Source organism: Mirounga leonina, unplaced genomic scaffold (genome assembly GCF_011800145.1).
Source record: "Mirounga leonina isolate KUSES-001 unplaced genomic scaffold, KU_Mleo_1.0 Mir_129, whole genome shotgun sequence".
In the NCBI taxonomy this organism is placed as follows: domain Eukaryota; kingdom Metazoa; phylum Chordata; class Mammalia; order Carnivora; family Phocidae; genus Mirounga; species Mirounga leonina.
The window spans coordinates 37,247,938-37,270,335 of record NW_023270323.1 but is presented as its reverse complement, the minus strand read 5'-3'; the positions used below and the strand labels follow the sequence as shown (position 1 = coordinate 37,270,335).

Sequence of the window (22,398 nt, the reverse complement as noted above, 5' to 3'; positions counted from 1 at the left end):
AAATAAATAAATAAATAAATAAATAAATAAATAAATAAATAAATAAAATCTTTAAAAAATAAAAATAAAATCATTTAAATTCAGGATATTTATAAGCTAATTTAGGTCAGCTAGTATAATACACATATAATTAGGTTTAGGTAACTTTACTAGGAAATGAGTTAACCAGCACCAAAAATCAATCACTGTGTCATTTTAACAGAATGCTAACAAATAAGTTCTGACTAAGCAAATTAGATTGAGTCAGAATTACATCAAATAAATCCATATTGTTTTTCCTTTTCCTTGTTCTTGGGAACTTATATTTTCAAGGGGAAATTTACTCCTTTAATCTTTCAACTCTTTTAATTATTTCCTGAAATATTTCCTGAGAGTTTATATCCTGTATGACACTAGCTTTGAGTTCATGACAAATATTGACAAAGTAGCAGAGAGAGCTAGATTGTTTCCAAAGAGGGCTGGGAAGATTTTTATTGTGTTTGTTTGTTTTTTAGATACCAATAACTGGTAGGCATTTGCAGTTTTTGAGTCTGGTTAAAATGATTTTGTTAGATATGTTTTTTGTTTTTGTTTTTGTTTTGTTTTGTTTTTGCTGGTATTGTCTTTTTGTTGTTCCATGAGTCATTGTTTGCGTATAACACTCAGTGCTCCATGCAGAACGTGCCCTCTTTAATACCCATCACCAGGCTAACCCATCCTCCCACCCTCCTCCCCTCTAGAACCCTCAGTTTGTTTTTCAGAGTCCATAGTCTCTCATGGTTCGTTAGATATGTTTTTAAAAGAAAATGGAAGTGTGACTCACATGACTAAGGTTCCAGTTCTTCCCTCCAGCATGACCTGAGTAAATCACTTAACCCTTTAAGTTTCAGTTTCTTCTAGAAAATAAGCTCATTGGAACAGATAATCTTCCAGGCCTATATTTTTCAAAACAAAAGTCAGGATGCATCATCTAAGACTAACTGATAACTTACTAATTTATTTACATAACAGCCTTGTCAAGGTTTTTAAATAAAATCATGTGTAGTTATTTAACAAATTTCTAGAAAAACTAAAATTACACTATTATTAAGTATTATCCAGGAAAGCCCAGGATATCATCATCTGTGTTGCTTCCTAGTTCTAAAAGTTTATATCCTGTATGTCCTTATCTGTTGTTTTAAATATTGTAGACTCTAATAGTAGAAATACCATAGATGTAGACAATTTGTTTTGAATGACTTCCCTATTTGATGTGTTTCTTGGTACAGTTGTATCATGAGGTTTATTTGCTTAGTAAATAGCAAAATGTACGGTATGGGAGAGACAGCCTTGATTAAAACATTCATTGTCAACTCCTTTAGAAGATGAAATGGGTAGTTGATTTATCCCAGAGTGCCATTCTTCCATGTTTATGATTATTTCATGGTGATGAGGTTCGGTAGATTTACACCGGATGATAAAAGAAGACAAGTAAGTACTCAAGTTTTTATCCTTCTCTCTTCTTTTGCTTTTCTTTGGCTACATTTGGTCGTTGTATAGACTTTTCAATTGCAACATGTTTCTTTTACTGTCAATGTATTTATTGACTTATTTACAATATCACTCTAGGGTCATGATCAGAGTTCAACTCTTGCTCAGCACTCTGTTGAACTGGCTTTACCCAACCATCATCCATTTCATAGAGACTTGCTTCGATATGCCAAGTTGATGGAGTGGCTGAAGAGTACAGATTATGCAAAATATGAGGGACTAACAAAGGTATGAGTTTGATATCAGTTACTCACTGAGTATGGAATATAATCTTCTAGAATCAAGATGTCATGTATTCAGTTCCCCAAGTGACATTTGAAGTACTATAGTACCTTCTTAATGAAGCAGAAACTAATTGAATTTCTGAGTGCTCATTAACCAGGCAGAACACTTACTTTATTTACTTGGGTAAAGATGAGCTAAATTTCGAACTTCAGCTTAATATAGTAATAGGCTGTACTGTGGCCTTAAGCATCATTCAGTTTAGTTAAATGCAATAATTATTTCCTGAATTTCTTTACAAGCAATATAGAAACTAGAGACTAGAAGATATATAAGTGAGGTGTTTGCCCTCTAAGAATTCATAACCTGTTCGATAAAGCAAGTGCAGAGTGCCTCTTTATTAAGCAGGCATTTCACTTTTCCAGGCACATGGGGCCTAACAAACAAGCCCTACTTCTAGAGAGCCTCACATCTGACTGGGAAGAACAATTACACTTAAAACAATCAGCAAAACATTAAGTGCTAAACTGAAAATGAGTTTAAATGCATGGCAGTTTAGAAAAGAAAAATCCATGTCCTGAAAACTTCAGGGCAGAAATTGGACTTGAATTGAGTTTTATTTATTTATTTATTTATTTTAAAGATTTTATTTATTTATTTGAGAGAGAGAATGAGAGACAGCACAAGAGGGAAGAGGGTCAGAGGGAGAAGCAGACCCCCCGCTGAGCAGGGAGCCCGATGGGGGACTCGATCCCGGGACTCCAGGATCATGACCTGAGCCGAAGGCAGTCGCTTAACCAACTGAACCACCCAGGCGCCCTTGAATTGAGTTTTAAATAATGAATGGGATTAGATAAACCAGAAAAGAGAGAAAGGGTATTCCAGGGATGAGGAGCAAGATGTGCAGACAGAGGTAGGAAAATATGCCTTTTGTCAGGACAATGGAGAATGCAAGCCTATGAAGCAGAAATTTCATATTCTGGAGCAGTGAGAAATTATGTTGAAAAGATGAGCCATGAGACCTAACAGCATTCTTCATACATGGGAAAAGACTAGATGAGGCAAATTCATAAGAACCTAATATAATAATTCAGATGAAATGAAATCTGACCCAGGAAGATAGTGGTAGGAATAGAGAATAGAAACCAAAAGAGAGATTCCAAGGATGGAAGGGACAGGATGATGCCAAACTTTCTAGGCTTGGAGATTAGAAGAGCAGTGCCAGAAACGTCAGCAACTGGAGAAGATGAGTCATTGATTCATATATGAATTGAGCACCTGTTATGTTCTAAGTAAGTGCTAGAGATGCAGCACCAAAGGAAATGGGCAAATGCTTGCCTTCTCAAAGCGCATGGTTTGGTGGAGAAAGACTTGACAAAAAAGTCAGTTGTGTAGTACGTTAGAAGGTACTGCTGAGTGCTCTGGCGAAAATAAAGCAGGGAATGCTGGGACTGGGGGAAGACTATAGTTTGAAATAAGGCATCATGAGAAGATAACATCTGAGCGTACGTAGATTTTTAAAATGAGCAAGGATGTAGGGCGCCTGGCAGGGTGGGCTCAGTTGGTAGAACATTCAACTCTTGATCTCAGGGTTCTGAGTTCGAGCTTCATGTTGGGTGTAGAGATTACTTAAAAATAAAATCTTAAAAAAAAATAATAATAAGCAGGGCTGAGCAGTGCGAGTTTCTTGGGGAAAGCTTTCCAGGCACAGTACAAGTGGTCTATGGCAAGAGCATGGCTGATGTCCTGGGGGAGCAGCAAGGAAGGCACTGGGGTTGGAGCCCAGAGCACCAGGGCCTGGACCTTAGAAGGAAGGTAGGAGAGGTAAAGCGGGGGTGGGGCAGGGCAGATCTGGAAGGGACTGTGTGCCATGGTAAGGACTTGGCTTTTACTGTGAAGGAGCTGGGGGAGGGGGTTTTGGTAGGCTTTGAGCAGTAGAATGACATGATCTGATTTAGCTTTAATAAATGGCCATTGCGGCGGGAAGCCATGGGTACAATACTTTTCTGGCATTTCTGCTGTGACCTTTAGTATTGGAATTGACTATGTCACTTAGGGAGCTGAAGAATTGCTACCTAATTCCAGTATATAAATAGCTATATTTATATATCAGATATAAGAGCAGTTTACTTAAAATACTGAAATACCCTGAAAAACATGTAAACTCTTTTAAGTTTTTATGAATTTGGAGTTTAAAAATAAAAAAATTAAGTAATGCATAACTTAATTTTAATAATTAGTAATAATTTAATTATGTGGACAATATGACCTGAAAAGATGTTCTTGAATTGGAAAGAGTGATGTGTTTTGTTTCTTGGAGTGAAAACAAAAATATTGAGATTGTTAATATAAAAGCTCTTCCCCTCAACCCATGTGCTTGTGACAGAAAATTTCCTAACAGAATTTAGATAGCAAAATCATCTTATTTTTTGCTAGTTTTGCTAGCCAAAGTTTTTCCTAGTTTTACTCAAAAAGTGGTGTTATCTTTCAGAGTGTTCTATAATGAAGATTATTCTCTCCCAGGAAACTAATGTTTATACATGAACCCATTTTATTTTCATACTTACTGAAATAATTATTACAACTTCCTCTAGTGTTAGGTTCATACTTCATGAGAAGGCAGAGGATTAGGTAGAAATTTATGAGCACTATGACGATAAAAAAGCAGGTTGTACATTCCTATCAATGTATCAGTATGAACACACTTGGCATGAGGACATTCTTGAATGTATATCAGTCTTTATGTTTTCTCCTCAAAGTGCCTTTGCCTACTTAAAGTAAGATCTGGTTCCCTTTACTTCTAAACTGAGATAAGAAAGAGGACATAAACCTTGGTAAAATAAATATTTTAAAAGTATAATTAAAAAAATGCTTTTCAAAAAGAATATAAGTATCCTGGGGTATTTATATATATCTTATCTGGTCAGCTATTTTAGGTAAGACTACTTTTGTTTCTCAGAATTAGTCTTTTAAGTGTTCTGCAACTCTACTGTTATGTTATATTTTGTTTTGTTTTGTTTTGTTTTCATTCAACAGAATTCTGATTTGGAGATATCTTAAGGAAAAATATTTACAATACTGGAATTCTTCTTTTGAAGTTTTAGGAGGATTAATATTTTGAATAATTAAACATTATTATATCTCCTTAAGAGTTTTGTGCCAACAAGTGCTTTGTCCCCTAGTGAATATTCAAATAAGTATAAAGTAATCAATAAGCTTTTTGCCTAATTGTGTTCTCAGTGAGTATTATTGCCCTATCTTTATATATAATGCAGTACTCATGAATGTAATTTAAGTGAAGAAACAAGGCAATAGCCAACCTAGCAATGATTTATGGAATCATTCTCTGCTCACAGTATAGTTTTGATTGACAATATTACTGAGCTTTGTAAATGAAATTGACTTATTACCCAGGAATGTTACTTGATCCTGTGGTTTGAACTTTTGACAGACTATGTATTTTACCTCATAATCTAATTTGGTTGCTGAAGTTATCAAAAACAGGAATTTTATTAAAAAGGAAGAAGGAAGAGAGGAATGAAAGAAGGAAAGAAAGAAAGAAGGAAACAGACAAACCAGTACTTCTTTAGTAAGAAATAACAATTAAATGCAGATACTGTTTGCACTTGATTGGGTGTACACAGCTCTCATGCTTTCTGGCAGGAAAAAGAAAAGGCTTTTTCCATTCTTTAAGGAATAAGAATCAGTAGGCACTGCCCCAGCTCTGCTTAGGGCTGAATCTGAGCAAAGCCCCGAGTTTTAGTATACATAATTAGAGCTTAGGGAAATAGCTCAACTGCCCAGATTCCTTCCTCCCCAGGACTACAACCCCTATCTGTGGCTCTGGGTTATTCATGTAGGGCAGTTAATAATAGAGATACTCCATCCATGCTTGGGGAGGAAATGAGCTTTCCTCTCCCAGTAATCTTCCGAGGTTGATGGTCAGTCTTGAAGATTACCCAGATTTCTTCTCTCAACCTCAGTTCTGCATTTGTGGAATTTACCCATTTGTGTAAAGAAAAAGTAAAATACAGAGATCTTGGTAAGACTGCACAGTCAACACAATGTAAAGTTGAAAAGACTGCCTGAAACAACAATATTTAAATTCCTAATAGTTAAATGTAAGGTGCTGTGTTCAAGGTGCTAAGAGGCACCTCATAAGAGACATCCTTCAGAATTTGGTAAATGAATGAACTGATGGTTACACCTGTCTGTGGTCTTTCCCACCAATGAGTTCTGCTATGTAGCTGGAAAAAAGGTATCCAGTCATTCAAGTTGCAGTGGAAAAGGGTGTGATTTTCAATAGTCTGCTCATATCACTGTTTTCTAGATACCAAAGAGCTGTTTTGAAATTGTTTAAATTGCTTGGGTAGTAATTGCACTTTAGACAATTCGGGTATTGGAATGCAATCTGTTAAGTTGAATGATTTGAGTAAAAACCACGGATGAAGATTTCACAAATTATATGAAACTCACTTTCTGTTTGTCAACTATTTACTGATTTGCAGTGATCAGTATTTTTATGAGAATTTAAACTTGAAAAAGTGAGACAGCCCAGTGAAATAGGAATTAATTTTAGGGTATATTTTAATTTATATTTGCTTTTAAATTTATGCAAAGATCATAGGAAAGAATTGCCCATTTGACTAAGTTTTCCTTACAGAGACTATGTGGGAGATATATATGGCCTACAAACTGAAAAACCAAGGATTTATATACTATGTTTCATCCAAATACTATTTTATAAGGATATATCTATAAACTAAGAAAATCAGTGGTAAACTATGAGTCAGCATACAAATATTCACATAATATATACCTTTTGAAAGGTGCACCTGATGTTTAAAGCAACATAAACCTGCTCTAAAGCTGAATGTATTGGGGAGTCTAGGTGGCTCAGTTGGTTAAGTGTCTGCCTTCAGCTCAGGTCATGATCCCAGGGTCCTGGGATTGAGCCCCACATCGGGCTCCCTGCTCCTCAGGGAGCCTGCTTCTCTCTCCCTCTGCCTGCCGCTCCCCCTGCTTGTGCTCTCTCTCTCTGTCTCTGTCAAATAAATAAATAAAATCTTTAAAAAACTGAATATATTAATTTGAAATTATAAAGGAAGCTGAAGCTTAGATTCCATGATAGATTTAAAAGAATAACCAAGTATAGTTTTTCTCCTGTGGATTTATTTAAATTTAGTCAAACTGTGTATGGCATTTAACTTAGGACTTGGTAAAATATAGGGTCTCCCACTGGTGAAGAATCCTTCCTGAGAGCATAAAATATTTTTATGTGATAGTAAGCAGATATGATGAGGAAATGAGTTTGTAAGCATACAAACAAAATTATAGATGTTTCCATTTGAGCTAGAATAAATCCAATTTGTTTTTAAAAAATGATTGTGAAAATTGTAAGATGTGCTAATTATAATTAAGTTCTTATTGAAAATAACTTATTTTGGTATACCTAAATACCCTAAGCTTATTGAAAATAGCCTATTTTTTTTTAAAGATTTTTATTTATTTGACAGAGAGAGACACAGCGAGAGAGGGAACACAAGCAGGGGGAGTGGGAAGCAGACCTCCCGCTGAGCAGGGAGCCAGATATGGGGCTCGATTCCAGGACCCTGGGACTATGACCTGAGCCGAAGGCAGTCGCTTAACGACTGAGCCACCCAGGCGCCCCGAAAATAGCCTATTTTGATATACCTTAATACCCTAAGTTGACAGGCAACACTGACTGAATGTGCTCCTTTGTTGCCGTTGACAGTGTCTGTCGGTATGATTGTTTTTAAAAGCAACATGGCAGGATGGAGGAACAGTTATAAAGAGTCCCATATTCCTTGGCCCTGTATTTCCACCCTTAGGATATGATTCCAAGAAAACAATTCATTAAATGAAAAGGTTATTGTAACATTGTCTATCATAGCAAAACATTGAAACCACTTAAGTGGCCTCTGCTAGGGGATTGATTTGCTGAATTGCGGTACATCAACAAAGCATAACACTGTATAGTCATTAAAGTGTGAGACTGGAGAAACATGATTGCTCTGACCCAAATATCTTATATAGTATGAGTGCAACTCTATTTAAAATATATGAAAGATAATGCATAAAAATGAAAATATAAATGTGATTATGTTCAACTTCATATTTTTGTGAATTGCTGTTTTGACGCCTGTTTGGTTTTTTTTTTTTTTTTTTGAGACAGAAAATAGCCGACTTTTTATATCCTATGAAATACATCAGGATTTTAGACCAGAAAATTTAAAGCAAGCACGAAGGATTTGGGGGGACTGAATTGTTATATTTGTTTTATTAATAAGAAGTACGTGTTACTTTTATTTTAAGAATTACATGGATTATTTATCACGACTTTATGAGAGAGAAATTAAAGATTTCTTTGAAGTTGCAAAGATCAAGATGACTGGCACAACTAAAGAAAGCAAGAAGTTTGGTAAGCTTAGACACCTCAGTTCATTGTTTTTATTCTATTAAAAGTGGTTTTATTTATGACAAATAATTCTAAGACTTTTCAGAGCAAGGTGGAAGAAGATACAGTAGAATTAATGAAAAAGTAAGTCTGATGCGTTGGTTTGATTTATAGTTACTTTACAGAACAAATATTTGTATCTGTAAATATGGCTTTTACTAACATTCTGTAGTATATGAATCTGACAGCAATTGTGTATTCATGCCATAGTTGAAAGCATCTATTCATAGGAGAAGTAGCTGACCAGAAAATGAATTGCAGTCTGGTCGAGAAAGTACAAGGCTAAGAGACGTGTTGAGAGTTCAGTTTCCAACTTCCTAAAAGGCCTTTTTTAGCAGTTGGTGGCAAGTCATTGATCTCTTAAGTCATTGCTCTTTATAGGGAAATGAAAGTAATTCCTGGCTTCTTACTTCTCACTGGCTATTTTGAATCAAAAAGAAAGTTTGTGTTTCCTCCCGGGTCAAGGGGCTGTAAAAATGTCACCCAAATTTCTCCTGTGATTATACCTTATTTTTCCTAGGAGATATTTTTCAAGCATGCTAAAGTTGTTGCTTCTAAATATGTTAAGTGGACAGACAAATATGATTTGAAAAGATAACCAGTGAAAGTATCAAGTTGCGAGGAAGGTGATTTGCCGAGGCCACATTCTGCTCTTGCATGTACCCATCTCTGGAGTTCCTTTTTGGATGGAGTTCTGTGCCTATTCAAGTCAAAACCTGGCCTTAAATGGCTACAATGTGTACTCCCCAGTGTGTCTGCATAGTTCCCCTTTAGAATAATGAGTTTAGCATTTGCTTGTTGAAATGAGCCTATGCCCTAAGCAACTTCTGGTAATCAGGAAACAGGATTGAAATTGATAGCACATCTTCCCCTTCTTTTCCTTTAGGACAGAGAAGACTGTCTTTAGTGGGTAGTTATTTAGTAATTCACTGTTGTTGTTGTTGTTTTTTAATTCAACTCTAATAAATTGATTATACTAGTCCAGACTTTTGAAATGTTTTGAATCTGTGTACAAATATGTTACACTTAGGTAAAGATACTGATAAGAATCTTGGGACCATAGGCTTTTGGAAACAGAAATGCTAACTCATCCTAAAGGTTATTGTTCTTAAACAGCAGTGTGTTTATATCCTTGTTAATGTTTCACTGTGGGTATGTTATGCTTTTTTTTTAAGTAAGCAGCATATTAATTCAGTTACATGTTTAATGTTTTCATTTAGTATATTTGTCACCACTTGTTAGTGAACCATTGTATTTTGAGAGAACTCTTCTACAGTATATGAAAACTGGAGGCAAAAGGGAAATCTTTCTAAAATTATCTCCTCAGGAGGTCATTAATCCCAGTAGCATAAAAGTTTATCAAGCATAAGGTTCACATTGAGATAAATGACATAACAAAAATGTAATTTGAAATAAGTATAATAGTATCTTAATGGTATCATTGCATTAACCTGAAAATTAAATTTTTTCTTTTTCTTCCTCTTGGGAAGTTCTGAAATTATTTTGTTTAAAATATTTTTAAATTAGAAGTTTAGAAGGCACTTTTATAGTTTTAAAATAGCATTAAAATCATATTTATTCTTATGTATCAAATAGTAACAGGAGAGTAATTTGTAATGGTTGATGGCACCAGAAAATCATAGTTTCAGTTATTTTGATATCAGCTACAAGAGAAGAAAAACTAAATAATAAACAGAATTCAGAGGAAAAGTTAAATACAAATGACTTAAATTCTAAATAAGGTAGAATGGAAATTTTTTTAAATATCTTTTCAGTGATTCAAAATGTGTTTAAATCAGCTTTTAATAGTAATTATAATTAAAATAGAAACCTGAAATTTTGTAAAGATAACTTGTCCATGAATCAAAATGAAGTAATTATAAATAAAATTTAATTTTTTTTGTTTTTTACTTGCTCTGAAAATTCTGGGTCATAGATACTAATAAGAATAGAAAGTCAGATTGAATGTACTTTACAAAAGGAAATGTATAGTCAATATAGTCATAGAGATACAGGTGAATACTCTTCTTTTTGAAACACTTTTTTTTTTTTTTTAAGATTTTATTTATTTATTTGACAGAGAGAGACACAGTGAGAGAGGGAACACAAGCAGGGGGAGTGGGAGAGGGAAAAGCAGGCTTCCCGCTGAGCAGGGAGCCTGATGCAGGGCTCAATCCCAGGACCCCGGGATCATGACCTGAGCCAAAGGCAGACGCTTAACAACTGAGCCACCCAGGTGCCCCTTTTTGAACCACTTTTGACTCAACTTTAACATCACTTTAATTCACATAATTCAGAATAATGTTAAAATACCAGCAAATATCTTTTCTTTGTGTTAAGGTCTTTACATAGGTAATTGCCTTTTTTAATTAATAGGTTTACTTTGATAAACTCAGAAGCATGGAATTTTCCCCTCAAGAATGATATTTTGGTGAGGTTTCTTCCCCTCGTGTTCTACAAATGTACTTAATGAAATGGCAGGCAAACGAAATTTAGAAATTATTTTTAAAATCACCAATTTTTTCTTTCTATAGCTGAAATAACACATACACACACATATTATTTTAGTCCCTTAACATACGCATTTATATAATTACTGCCTCCCTTGTATTTAATATTCCAAAATCTTAAAAGTGGTATGTCAAAATTATTTTTCATTCTATGTTTCTCCACTAAACTAAGAATCTTGTTGGTTCCTAGAAAATTCATTTAATAAATATTAATTACCTATTATATAATAAGCACTGCTAGGTACTGAGAATGCAGCAATAGCAAAGACCCTACCTCATGAAGTATACAGTCTAATGAGGATTATTTAAAGATATTGAAAAGGTTACCTGAAGGGGCACCTGGGTGGCTCAGTAGGTTAGGCATTCAACTCTTGATCTCAGTTCAGGTCTTGATCTCAGGGTCATGAGTTCAAGCCCCTACTTTAAAAAAAAAAAAAAAAAGGTTATCTGAATATTGCTTGTTGCTGATAAATAATATAGGCTTTGATGAGCCCCAAATTATAATTAATTGGCACTACTAGTAACTCTGTATTCTTTATTGGGTACAAAAAAAAGAAAAAAAAGTGTATGAAGTGTCAGGCTTTGCTCTGAAACTGGTGAATTTAGTATAGTGACACCTTAAGGCCTCCAGAAGGTACTGTTCGGATTGGACAGCTAGGAGCTCCAGCATGATCCCTGCTTACCACTTTAATGTCTAGCCTTGGTGTTTCATACTCCCTTAAGCTTCATGTAGCTAGGGCTGCACAGATAGGCATATCCCTGGTATGACAAGTTAGTAGCTTTTACTTGGGTTTTGCCTTAAAGTTTGGTAGGGATAGTGACAGTTGATACATTGTTCTCTGTTTTTAAAATATTTCCAGGTTATAGTTATATTCTTTATTTTTCTCTTTAATTCTATAATTTCTTTCTTTGCCTTTCACATTAACTTCTAATTTGAGTTTAGAATGTTTCACAAGATCTCTATAATTGATCTAATAAATATTATAGAGAGAGAAGTTTTAGAATAAAAGAAATGCCAAATGACCCTAAAAGAGCTCAAATTCCTGTATTAAGCCTGTTCCTTTGGCTTTAGCCTCCTATCCACCCATCTCCTGATAATTGGTATTTTGATATATACTTTCCATTCTAGGTGTTCATAAAGCCAATTACTAAGTAGTTCAGCTTGATATTTTGAAATGAATTTAAAGCCCCGCTCATGTAATTTTTTATCATATATGGTATAACATTGTTCAGTACAATGGAGACTCCTCTCAGGAGTTTTCAGGGAGTGAGAATGTTGATGCACTTAATGTTTAAGTCTACAACTTCATTCTAATAAATTTCCACTTTATTAAATTTTTACTTGACCATATGATCTCACTCATATGTGGAATTTAAGAAACAAAATGAACGAGCAAAGGAAAAAGAGAGAGAGACTAATCAAGAAACAGACACTTTAAAACTATAGAGAACAAACTGATGGTCACCAGAAAGCAGGGAGGGATGGGTTAAATAGGGGATGGGGATTAAAGAGTACACTTATTATGATCGAAATAAAATAAAATAAAATGACTTTTAAAAAATGTAAAAAACACTTTTACTTGAACTGTTTTTTTTTTTTCCAGAAACCAAAACTTACAAATGTAGTCTTTTAAATTTTAAGCACACTAGCTCCATAAACTTAAAAAAAAAAAATCATTTAGAAGTATTGGGGGAGGGGTTGACAAATATAGATATTTTTACTTGAATATTTGATTAAAAACAAAACATTAGACTAGTAAAGTTTTTTCTCTCAGAATTTGTCAAACAATAGCTGACCAACTAAACATATGTTGCACCTCTTGTTACTTGATGCTCATGGTTCTTTGCATGTGTCTTTTAAACTAGAGCTTTAACTTCCTCTTGTGCATGGTTTGTGCAAATTGCAGTTTATTAACTTGTCTTTGTCTTTGATGCTTGCAACCTAATCCATCACAGCTACACTGCCTCGAAAAGAAAGTGCTGTCAAACAGGAAACAGAGAGTGAGTATGCTTAGTGTATTAGTAGGTATTCTCAATGCATGTTTGTTTAATGTCTAGAAATTAGTTTTTGTCTTGAAAAAAGTTACACCAAAAAAGTTACACCAAAAATATTGATTGCTCTGAGTTGCCAGGTTCGATGAAAGAAAACCAACATCATGGTTGTGGTATGGCTACATTCAAGAAATGTAATTCAAAATCTATGGTGGGTAGTCAGAAATTTATGAAAAGGCTTAACCATTAAACTTCTTTTCAGGCTGTGTTTAGAAATTATAAAAATTCTTTTAAAAAAAGAAATTATGAAAATTCTTATAGATATGGTCAGATTTTGCATAATGAAACAAAAGTTCATCTTTAGTTGTCCTTATTATGTCTTCATCTGTCCCTTCTGACCATCAGCAAATAATATAGGTTAACTGAGAAATATTTTAGAAGATTAAAAAAATTTATTGTTTATATTTAATTCTGAATAAAAATGTTACATTTTCTTGTAAAAATGAAAGCCTTTAATTCCTTGATGGATGTAGAATATTGTCCAGCCACATTGTTCTCATTTTTCCTCAAAGATGTCCCATATTATATAGTTCATGATGTATGTATTATATTTTAGTTGTATTTTAAGTATAATAAGTTTTCAGGGTGGTTTTTTTCTCTTCATTTTGTATAGTTTTTAAAGAGCTGTAGTTAATCAGTTCACTTATTATAAAAGCAGAGTTTCTGGGTTCAGGAATGTTTTAAGTTGAATCATATGTAATTGACTTTTTGTAGGGCAAGAATGATCGAGTATTGGCAGATTTGTATGGTTTACCCCAATATTTTCATTTAATGTGGAGGCGAGTAATATTGGGATATGGCCATTTTCTTCAGAAATAAAAAAAAGTCATTAAAAAATAAAAATAAAAAAGTCATGTTAGCTAGTACATTAAGGAGTCATTGGCCTTCATCCATATTTATGTCTTTTGAGTAGGAAGGAAATCTTCATCTACTTTAGTCTAGAAATATGGCAACTTTGGTGGTACTGGGCAGGGTATAGATTATGTGATCTTTAAGACCCCTTTCAGTCCTATTCTGTAGATTGTGGTTTCACTACTCTTTGTAATATGCTCAAGAATAGGACACAAATGTTAATGAGAGAGCAGGACACTCTACAACCCACCTCATGCAGTAGACTTGTGCGATAAGAGCACTGAAGATGAAGACAGTAGAAGACAGCCCTCATTTACTCTATGGGTCTTTGATTCATGAAGGTCACAACTGTCAAAGTTTTATTATTTCTTAGGTCTTCATGGAAGTTCTGGGAAATTAACTGGATCTACTTCTAGTCTAAATAAACTCAGCGTTCAAAGTTCAGGGAATCGCAGATCTCAGTCATCTTCTTTGTTGGATATGGGAAACATGTCTGCCTCTGATCTCGATGTTGCCGACAGGACCAAATTTGATAAGGTAAAATAATATAACAAGTATGTCTTAAACATTAACATTAGTTTTCTAATAGCAGTTTGTTATTGCTTTAAGTGTGTTCAAGGACTTGGGCTATGTTGGTTCTCTGAATTAACCATATTTTGAATTCTGAATTTGAAAAAAATACTAGTCAAATGGCAACTGAAGTCTGTATTATCAACTCATTGACATAACAGCTTTATTAAAATTCATTATAAATCATTAAGAGTTTGTATCTCTAAGTTCTTTGAGCCAACTACAAAGTAAAGAGGAAATAACAGCTTTTATGAAGCTAAACTGTTGTCTGCGATGCATTAAGTTTAAAAAGTTTGTCTCTGTGTTCCTCTTTCCAGATTTCAAGTGAATAATTATTGTGAGTTTTATTTTAGGTATGTCTGGCCCTGTTAAGCCTTGATACTTCTGCATCGTCCTATCAATCTTGGAATAGTTTCTTTTGGGATTCTATTAAGATTATACATAAAGCATCTATGATCTCTACAGAAAAGTGAATTAAATGTAGAAGATTTTTTTAAGCGTTTGGTGCAGTTCATTTTTGTTTTCTTCAGATCTTTGAACAGGTACTAAGTGAACTAGAGCCCTTGTGTCTGGCAGAACAGGACTTCATAAGTAAATTTTTCAAACTGCAGCAACATCAAAGTATGCCTGGAACCATGGTATGGCTCACATTTATTTATTGGCTAATATTGATAATCTGTAGGATAATTAGCCTAATTAATTGTCACACTTTCAGTCTCAGAACAGAAAAAGAAAAAAATTATGATGTAAGGATTTTTTTCAGTAATTTTTGTCATACCACAAGATAATAAAAACAGTGATAGTTGGAGTTGGAGCATCTTATTTAATACTCCAGATTGTCTTCGACCTAAATATCCTCTAACTTAGTGAGGGGGAAATGTCTGAATTTACTTTGTAAAAAATATTATTCAAAAAGAAATTTCAGCATTTTAGTAGTCACCAGGAAAAAATATAATTTTCAAAAGAAAAAAATATTTGAGTGTGTATACCATGGTCTAGCAAAAAAAAAAGAAAGAAACAAGCCCCAGATTTGTTACTAACTAGCTCTGAGACCTTAAACCTAGTATTTAATCCCCAGTTTTCCTCATCTGTACAGTGAATATAGTAATACCTGTTCAGCATGCCTCTCAGGTGGCATAAATGTAAGAAAATAAAATGAGAGGCTGCTGCAATATTTTGAAAAACTTAAAAGCACAATGCAAATAAAATCATTTTTAAATTAAGGTCATCTTGGGCGCCTGGCTGGCTCAGTTGGTAGAGTATGCGTCTCTTTATCTCGGGGCCATGAGTTTGAACCCCATGTTGGGCATAAAGTTTACTTGAAAAAAATAAGGTCATCTTAAAAAACAGAACCAACATAAGCAATCATAAAATGAATTTGTTGTTATAAGTGATAGTGATAGTAAATTTGCTTATTTGTTAGCCTAAGAATTTTTAATAGCATTTTTTAAATGCCAGAGTTTTATTTAAACATTGATGAAATTTCTTTAATTTTTGAAATTCTCTCTTAAAAGTTGTTTCTGGTTTTTTGAGCTGCCCTCCCCCATTCTCACACCCCCTCTGAACCTCCTGTACCTTCTCTGTCCCTGCTTTCCCCTTATGTGCATACACACAAGCACATCTTCTCAGCCCACAATAATTCTCAGATAAAATCTAAGAACAAAACATTTCATAACCATTCTTTTTTTTTTTTTTTTTAAAGATTTTATTTATTTATTTGACAGAGACAGCGAGAGCAGGAACACAAGCAGGGGGAGAGGGAGAAGCAGACTCCCCGCCGAGCAGGGAGCCCGATGCGGGACTCGATCCCAGGACCCTGGGACCATGACCTGAGCCGAAGGCAGTCGCCCAACTAACTGAGCCACCCAGGCGCCCTTCATAACCATTCTTAAACAACATACTAAATTATGTAGTTTTATCAATAGTACTACCTTTAAAAATCATTATTTTTCATAATGTATTCTCTCCTAGGCATTTTAAGACTGAGCAGGCTTTTGCTGTATAAACTAGTCAAATTGTTGGTCTTTTATTATGTAAAGTACCTGAATAATTTTTGCAGACTGAAGCAGAGGACCTAGATGGAGGAACATTATCCCGGCAACATAATGCTGGCGTGCCACCGCCTATCTCTTCTGAGTATGTGTTTGTTACTGTCATTTATCAGGTGTGGGGGGACTTTAAATTGAGCCTGAAGGAGTGTTGTTCAGTGAGCAGCCAGATGATTCTGGTAATGTGACAGCACTCAGAGCACTGACCTGTGTGCCCAGTGTCTTCTCAAACATCTTACTGAGTTAAAATTGGTCCTATTGTCTGACCTTTCCACTCTTTTTGGCTCTAGTAATCACAGAAAGGTGCAATCAGTTTTAATGTTTGCTGGTAAGAAGTAGCATTTGAATTGCAGGGTATTTCTCAGAAATTACAAAAGCACATTTCATGATCCAGCTTTACAAATGACATGAAGTTGTACTTTGAGTAATAAAACTTAACTTCAGAAAATATTTTTATGTTGGAAAAAAATATTTTTATGTTGGAAACTGCTGTAGAATCATTAGGTCATCATATTTGGACATTTTTCATTTAAAAATGTAAAATTTTAGTCATTTTGTATATTTGCAATGGATTAAAGTTAAAGATCAAGACAGGAAACCTGTAATAAATTCCTATACTTTCTATGTTTTCTGAACAGGAAAGATATGATCCGTCAGATGATGATTAAAATATTTCGCTGCATTGAGCCAGAACTGAACAACCTAATTGCATTAGGAGACAAAATTGATAGCTTTAACTCCCTCTACATGCTTGTCAAAATGAGTCATCATGTGTGGACCGCACAGAATGTGGACCCTGCTTCTTTTCTGAGTACTACATTAGGAAATGTTTTGGTGACTGTCAAAAGGAACTTTGACAAATGCATTGTAAGTTTTTTTTTTTAATAAGAATTCTAATCATTGCAAAAAATAGGTAAATGTATTTATTTATTTATTTTTTAAATGTTTTATTTATTTATTCATGAGAGTGAGAGAGAGAGAGAGAGGGGCAGAGGCAGAGGGAGAAGCAGGCTCCCCGCCTAGCAAGGAGCCTGATGCGGGACTCGATCCCAGGACCCTGGGATCATGACCTGAGCCGAAGGCAGACGCTTAACCATCTGAGTCACCCAGGCACCCCAAAAAATAGGTAAATGTATTTAAATCAAGAGGTTTCCAGGTTTTCCCTTGAGTGATCTACTATTCACATCCCTCAAAGCCCCGAAGCCGAGTGTTGGCTGCAATTTATAGGCACAGAGTTAGCTGGATGCTACTATGCCAGCTAGTTTCCCTTCTATACTGCATGTGAATCTTGGCAAGTTCTGGAGTAAGTGCCATACAGGCAGCCCCTGCTTGAGAGATCCACTAGGTAACTGAAATCTCAGTTAACTGATGGGTGACCATAGATCACATAAAGCAATTGAAACTATCATTTGGATTTATTGTTGTTGTTCTTTTTAAAATATGTTCTGATAAGAAAATTAATAATTGGATTAGTTTAATTGATTCTTTAAATTATTTAATTAGGTTTATTAGTTTACTAGTTTAACAGCTTTAATTAATGATCATATTGTTTTATTTTAAGAATATAGTGTTCTTTGGGGCGCCTGGGTGATGCAGTTGGTTAAGTGTCTGACTCTTGGTCTCCGCCCAGGTTATGGATCATGAGATGGAGCCCCACATCGGGCTCTGTGCTCAGTGAGAGCCTGTTTGTCCCTCTCCCTCCCCCGTTGCCCCCCCCAAATAAATAAATGAATCTTTAAAAATTTCTTTAAAAAAAAAATAGAGAATATATTGTTCTTATGTTAACTTCCAGCAGTCATTATGTTCTTCCTTCTAATAGGAAAGAAAAATCATTAACAATTTTATTTTTGTCTGCTAGGTTTTGGTAAGCTTGTAGGTATGAATTGGGCTGGGCCAGGTTCTAAAATAAAAGCTTCATTTTATTAATGTAGTTAGCATGTCAACCATTTGAATATTTCTACTATGTAACTTCTAAGTTATATCCAGCTCTTGAATATCCATAAAATAATAGGAGATAAAAATATTAAGGGCAATTAAAATCCACATCATTTTTGTACTTGTGAAAAATAGTATTTATTGAGCTTTTAAAGTATAAAGGCAATCTCCGTTCACTATAGAAACTTAATGTTGCCTCAACAGGCTTGTTAATCCTCTTTCCTTGCCACATAACTTCACTTGGTATTTGAAATACTATGAAATTTGACCGCTTAAGGCTTACCCTCTTCCCTCTCCCACCTTCTCCCGCGGTGATGCTAAACCTAGAGGGTCTGCTGCAAGCTGAGAGCCAAAGAAAAAAGTAAGAGCTGCCAACAGCTAAGATAATGAGTCCTGTATGACTTGGCAGGAACACTAAATCATGAGGACACTACATTTCCAGACTATGAAGGCTTTGTTGCTTTTATCAGTAAAATATAACTCTATGAAACACCTGTCAATCCAACAGAGCATAATTGTTAAAAGCATAGGATGTAGTGTCAGATAAATATAGATGTGGGTTCAGATGGAGTGCTTAGCACACTGCCTTGCACAGAAAAAAACCTTACTAACTGATGGCTCATAAGGGTGGTAGTAATTAATAATAGTTCATTAAACAATGTTCATGTTATTCTCAAGACAGAACAGTGGAAAAAGAAAGTAAAATGAACTTAGACAAAGGTGTAAACTCAGTATTTTCTCCTAAAATTGTATGTATTTCTGAAGGCTCTATCTTTTGTCACTAAAGGGACATCTCTCTGTCTCTTATTTTTAACTGATGTCTTCTCACAGTGTCTGGTGGATAGTGTGTACTCAGTACTTGTTATGTTTTGGTATTTGGGACAAGATTAGGACCTAAGGCATACCTTGAAAAGGTAATAAATGGGCCTGTTTGTCAGATGGCTGCAGAAAATGGAACCTGAGTTTGGCTCTTTCAGCTGGTGGCCAAGCTCAGAGTATCTGCTATTCTTGAAAGAACGGGACTAAGAAAGCTAGCCTAGCCTGAGCTAGAGCTAAAGTTAGGAAGTAAGTGACACATCAGGTACTACCACGCTGGGCTCTGCAGTCCCATACATTTCTTATCTGCACTTAATTTGCTTTTCAGGATTCTTCACACTATAGTGATAAGGATTTGCGCTCTTAAACCTTTAAGAATGATACGATTTGGTTAAATTGCCATGGACAGAGGATGGATAAGTAATATAGTGATGTGTGCCTCACATCAAAGTTGTAGTTTTAGTCACTGAATAACCTCTGTGTCAAGCAATCAGCTGCAAATAATGTATACATTGAGCTTGAGAAAAAGTTTATTTCTATAAGATTTAATTCATTAATGGCTTTTTTGAGAGAGAGAGAGTGCACACGCACACATGCATGTGAGCTGAGGGGAAGGGGCAGAGGGAGAGGAAGAGAATCTTAGGCTCCACGCCCAGCACGAAGTCAGTGCAGGGCTCAGTCTCACAACCCTGAGATCATGACCTGAGCGGAAACTAAGAATCTGATGTTTAACCGACTGAGCCACCCAGGTGCCCCCAATGGCTCTTTTCTTAAATGAATGCATTGTTTCTCTTCTACCAGTTACAACGCCAGAAAAGATAACTGTCATTTAGAATATGCCCTGTTGGGATGCCTGGGTGGCTCAGTCGGTTAAGTGGCTGCCTTCGGCCCAGGTCATAATCCCAGGGTCCTGGGATCGAGTCCCACATCCGGCTCCTTGCTCAGCAAGGAGCCTGCTTCTCCCTCTCTCTCCCTCTGCTTGTGGTGCTCTCTGTCAAATAAATAAAAAATCTTTTAAAAAATCAATAAATAAAATAAAATATGTCCTGTTAATGTTTAAGTATATTCAGGCTATAATTATATCCTGTGCCTTTGTGTGCCACACTGAACAAAAATCTTCATGCAGCTTAATAACCACCATAGACCAGCATTCATAAATTAGTGTTTACTGTGTACCAGGCACAGGTCTAAGCACCTTGCACACATTATCTCATCTAATCTTCACGACCTCCTCCCGCCTCCATAAGGTAGACTCTCTGAGAGGTTATGTTACTTTGCCCGGGTCAATGGTAAAAAATGATGGAATTAGTATTCTTACCCGGACAGTCTGGTTCCAACACCTGCAGCCTTACGCTCCCCTCTCTACTGCATCCATTTTTACTTTTCACAATGATCAATACCGATGAAGTAAAATACAAGGATACCTCCAAGTTACTGCAGGCTCGGTTGGTCCAGGCTCCTGCAATAAAGCGAGTGTCACAATAAAGTGAGTTATTGGAATAAAGTGAATTCAGATGAATTTTTTGGTTTCCCAGTACATATAGAAGTTATGTCTATATTATACTGTAGTCTCTTAGTGTTCAGTAGCATTATATTTAAAAAACAATGTCCGTAACTTAATTTAAAAATACTATTGCTAAGAAATGCTAACCATCATCTGCACTTTCAGCGAGTTCTAATCTTTTTGCTGATGGAGGGTCTTGACTCCATGTTTATGGCTGCTGATGATCAGGGTGGTGGTTGCTATAGGTTGGGGTGGCTGTGGCCATTTCTTGAAATAAGACAACAGTGAAGTTTGCCCTGTTAATCAACTCTTCTTTTCACAGTTTCTCTGTTTGATACTATTGTACCCACAGTAGAACTTCTTTCAAAATTGGAGACAGTCCTCTCAAACCCTGCCGCTGCTTTGTCATCTAAGTTTATGTAATATTCTTGATCTGTTGTCATTTCAACAGTCTTCACAGCATCTTCACCAGGCATCGGTTCCATCTCAAGAAACCACCTTCTTGACTCATCCATAAGAAGCAACTCCTCATCTATTAAAGTTTTATCATGAGATTGTAGCAATTCAGTCACATCTTCAGGCTCCACTCCTAATTCTAGTTCTCTCACCGTTTCTACCACATCCACATCTGCTACAGTTACTTCCTCCACTGAAGTCTTGAACCCCTCAAAGTCTTCCATGAGGGTTAGAATCCTGTTCATGTCTTACTTTTGTCCTCTTCCCATGAAGCACAAATGTTCCTAATGGCATGTAGAATGATGAATCCTTTCCAGAAGGTTTTCACTTTCTTTTGCCCAGATACATCAGAGGAATCACCATTTATGGCAGCTTAGCCTTACAAAATATTTTTCTTAAATAATAAGACTTGAAAGTTGAAATAAGTCCTTGGCCCATGGGCTACAGGATGGATGTTGTGTTAGCAAACACGTAAACAGCATTAATCTCATTGTCCTTGTCCATCTCCATCAGAGCTCTTAGGTGACTAGGTGCATTGTCAATGAGCAGTCATATTTTGAAAGGAATCTCTTCTTTTTTGGAATAGTAGGTCTCAACAGCGGGCTTAAAATAGTCAATAAATCATATTGTAAACAGATGAGCTGTCATCCATATTTTGTTCTATTTATAGAGCACAAGCAGAGTAAATTTAGCATAATTCTTAAGAGCCCTAGGATTTTTGGGATAGTAAATGAGCATTGGCTTCAACTTAAAGTCACCAGATGCATTAGCCCATAACAAGTGAGTCAGTCTGTCCCCTGAGGCTGTCCCCTGAAGCCAGGCATTGCTATCTCTAGCTAGGAAAGCCCTAGATGGCATCTTCTTCCAATAGAAAGCTGTTTTGTCTACACTGAAAATCTGTTGTTTAGTATGGCCACCTGTATGAATGATCTTAGTTGGATCTTCTGGGGGAACTTGCTACAGCTTCTCCATCAGCACTTGCTGCTTCACCTTGCACTTTATGTTATGGAGACGGCTTCTTTCCTTAAACCTCATGAACCAACAGGTTGGTAGCTTCACACTTCTGCACCTTCCTCACCTCTCTCAGCCTTCACAGAATAAAAGTTAGGGCCTTGCTCTGGATTAGGCTTTGGCTTAAGGGAATGTTGTGGCTGGTTTGATCTTCTATCCTGACCACTAAAACTTTCTCCATATCAGCAAGAAGGCTATTCTGCTTTCTTACCGTTTGTGTGTTCACTGGAGTAGTACTTTTAATTTCCTTAAAAAAAAACTTTTCCCGTGCATTCACAACTTGACTGTTTAGCACAAGAGGCCTAGCTTTCGGCCTGTCAGCTTTTCACACGCCTTCCTCACTAAACTTAATCATTTTTAGCTATTGATTTAAAGTGAGAGACATGAGACCCTTCCTTTCACTTGAACATTTAATTGGCCACATGTCCATATTGT

At 35.7% G+C, this 22,398-nt stretch overlaps 1 protein-coding gene across 2 annotated transcripts in view; it reads left to right on the top strand.

The window, feature by feature from the left end:
• Window positions 1-22,398, top strand: part of EXOC1 (exocyst complex component 1) — a 68,204-nt gene that overhangs the window by 34,536 nt on the left and 11,270 nt on the right. For both annotated transcript variants that reach the window (XM_035004938.1, XM_035004939.1), the window contains 6 exons: window positions 1,588-1,737; window positions 8,068-8,173; window positions 13,997-14,160; window positions 14,724-14,831; window positions 16,253-16,329; window positions 16,880-17,108. In XM_035004938.1, the coding sequence (XP_034860829.1) occupies window positions 1,588-1,737; window positions 8,068-8,173; window positions 13,997-14,160; window positions 14,724-14,831; window positions 16,253-16,329; window positions 16,880-17,108 (834 nt within the window). The remainder of the gene's footprint in view (window positions 1-1,587; window positions 1,738-8,067; window positions 8,174-13,996; window positions 14,161-14,723; window positions 14,832-16,252; window positions 16,330-16,879; window positions 17,109-22,398) is intronic.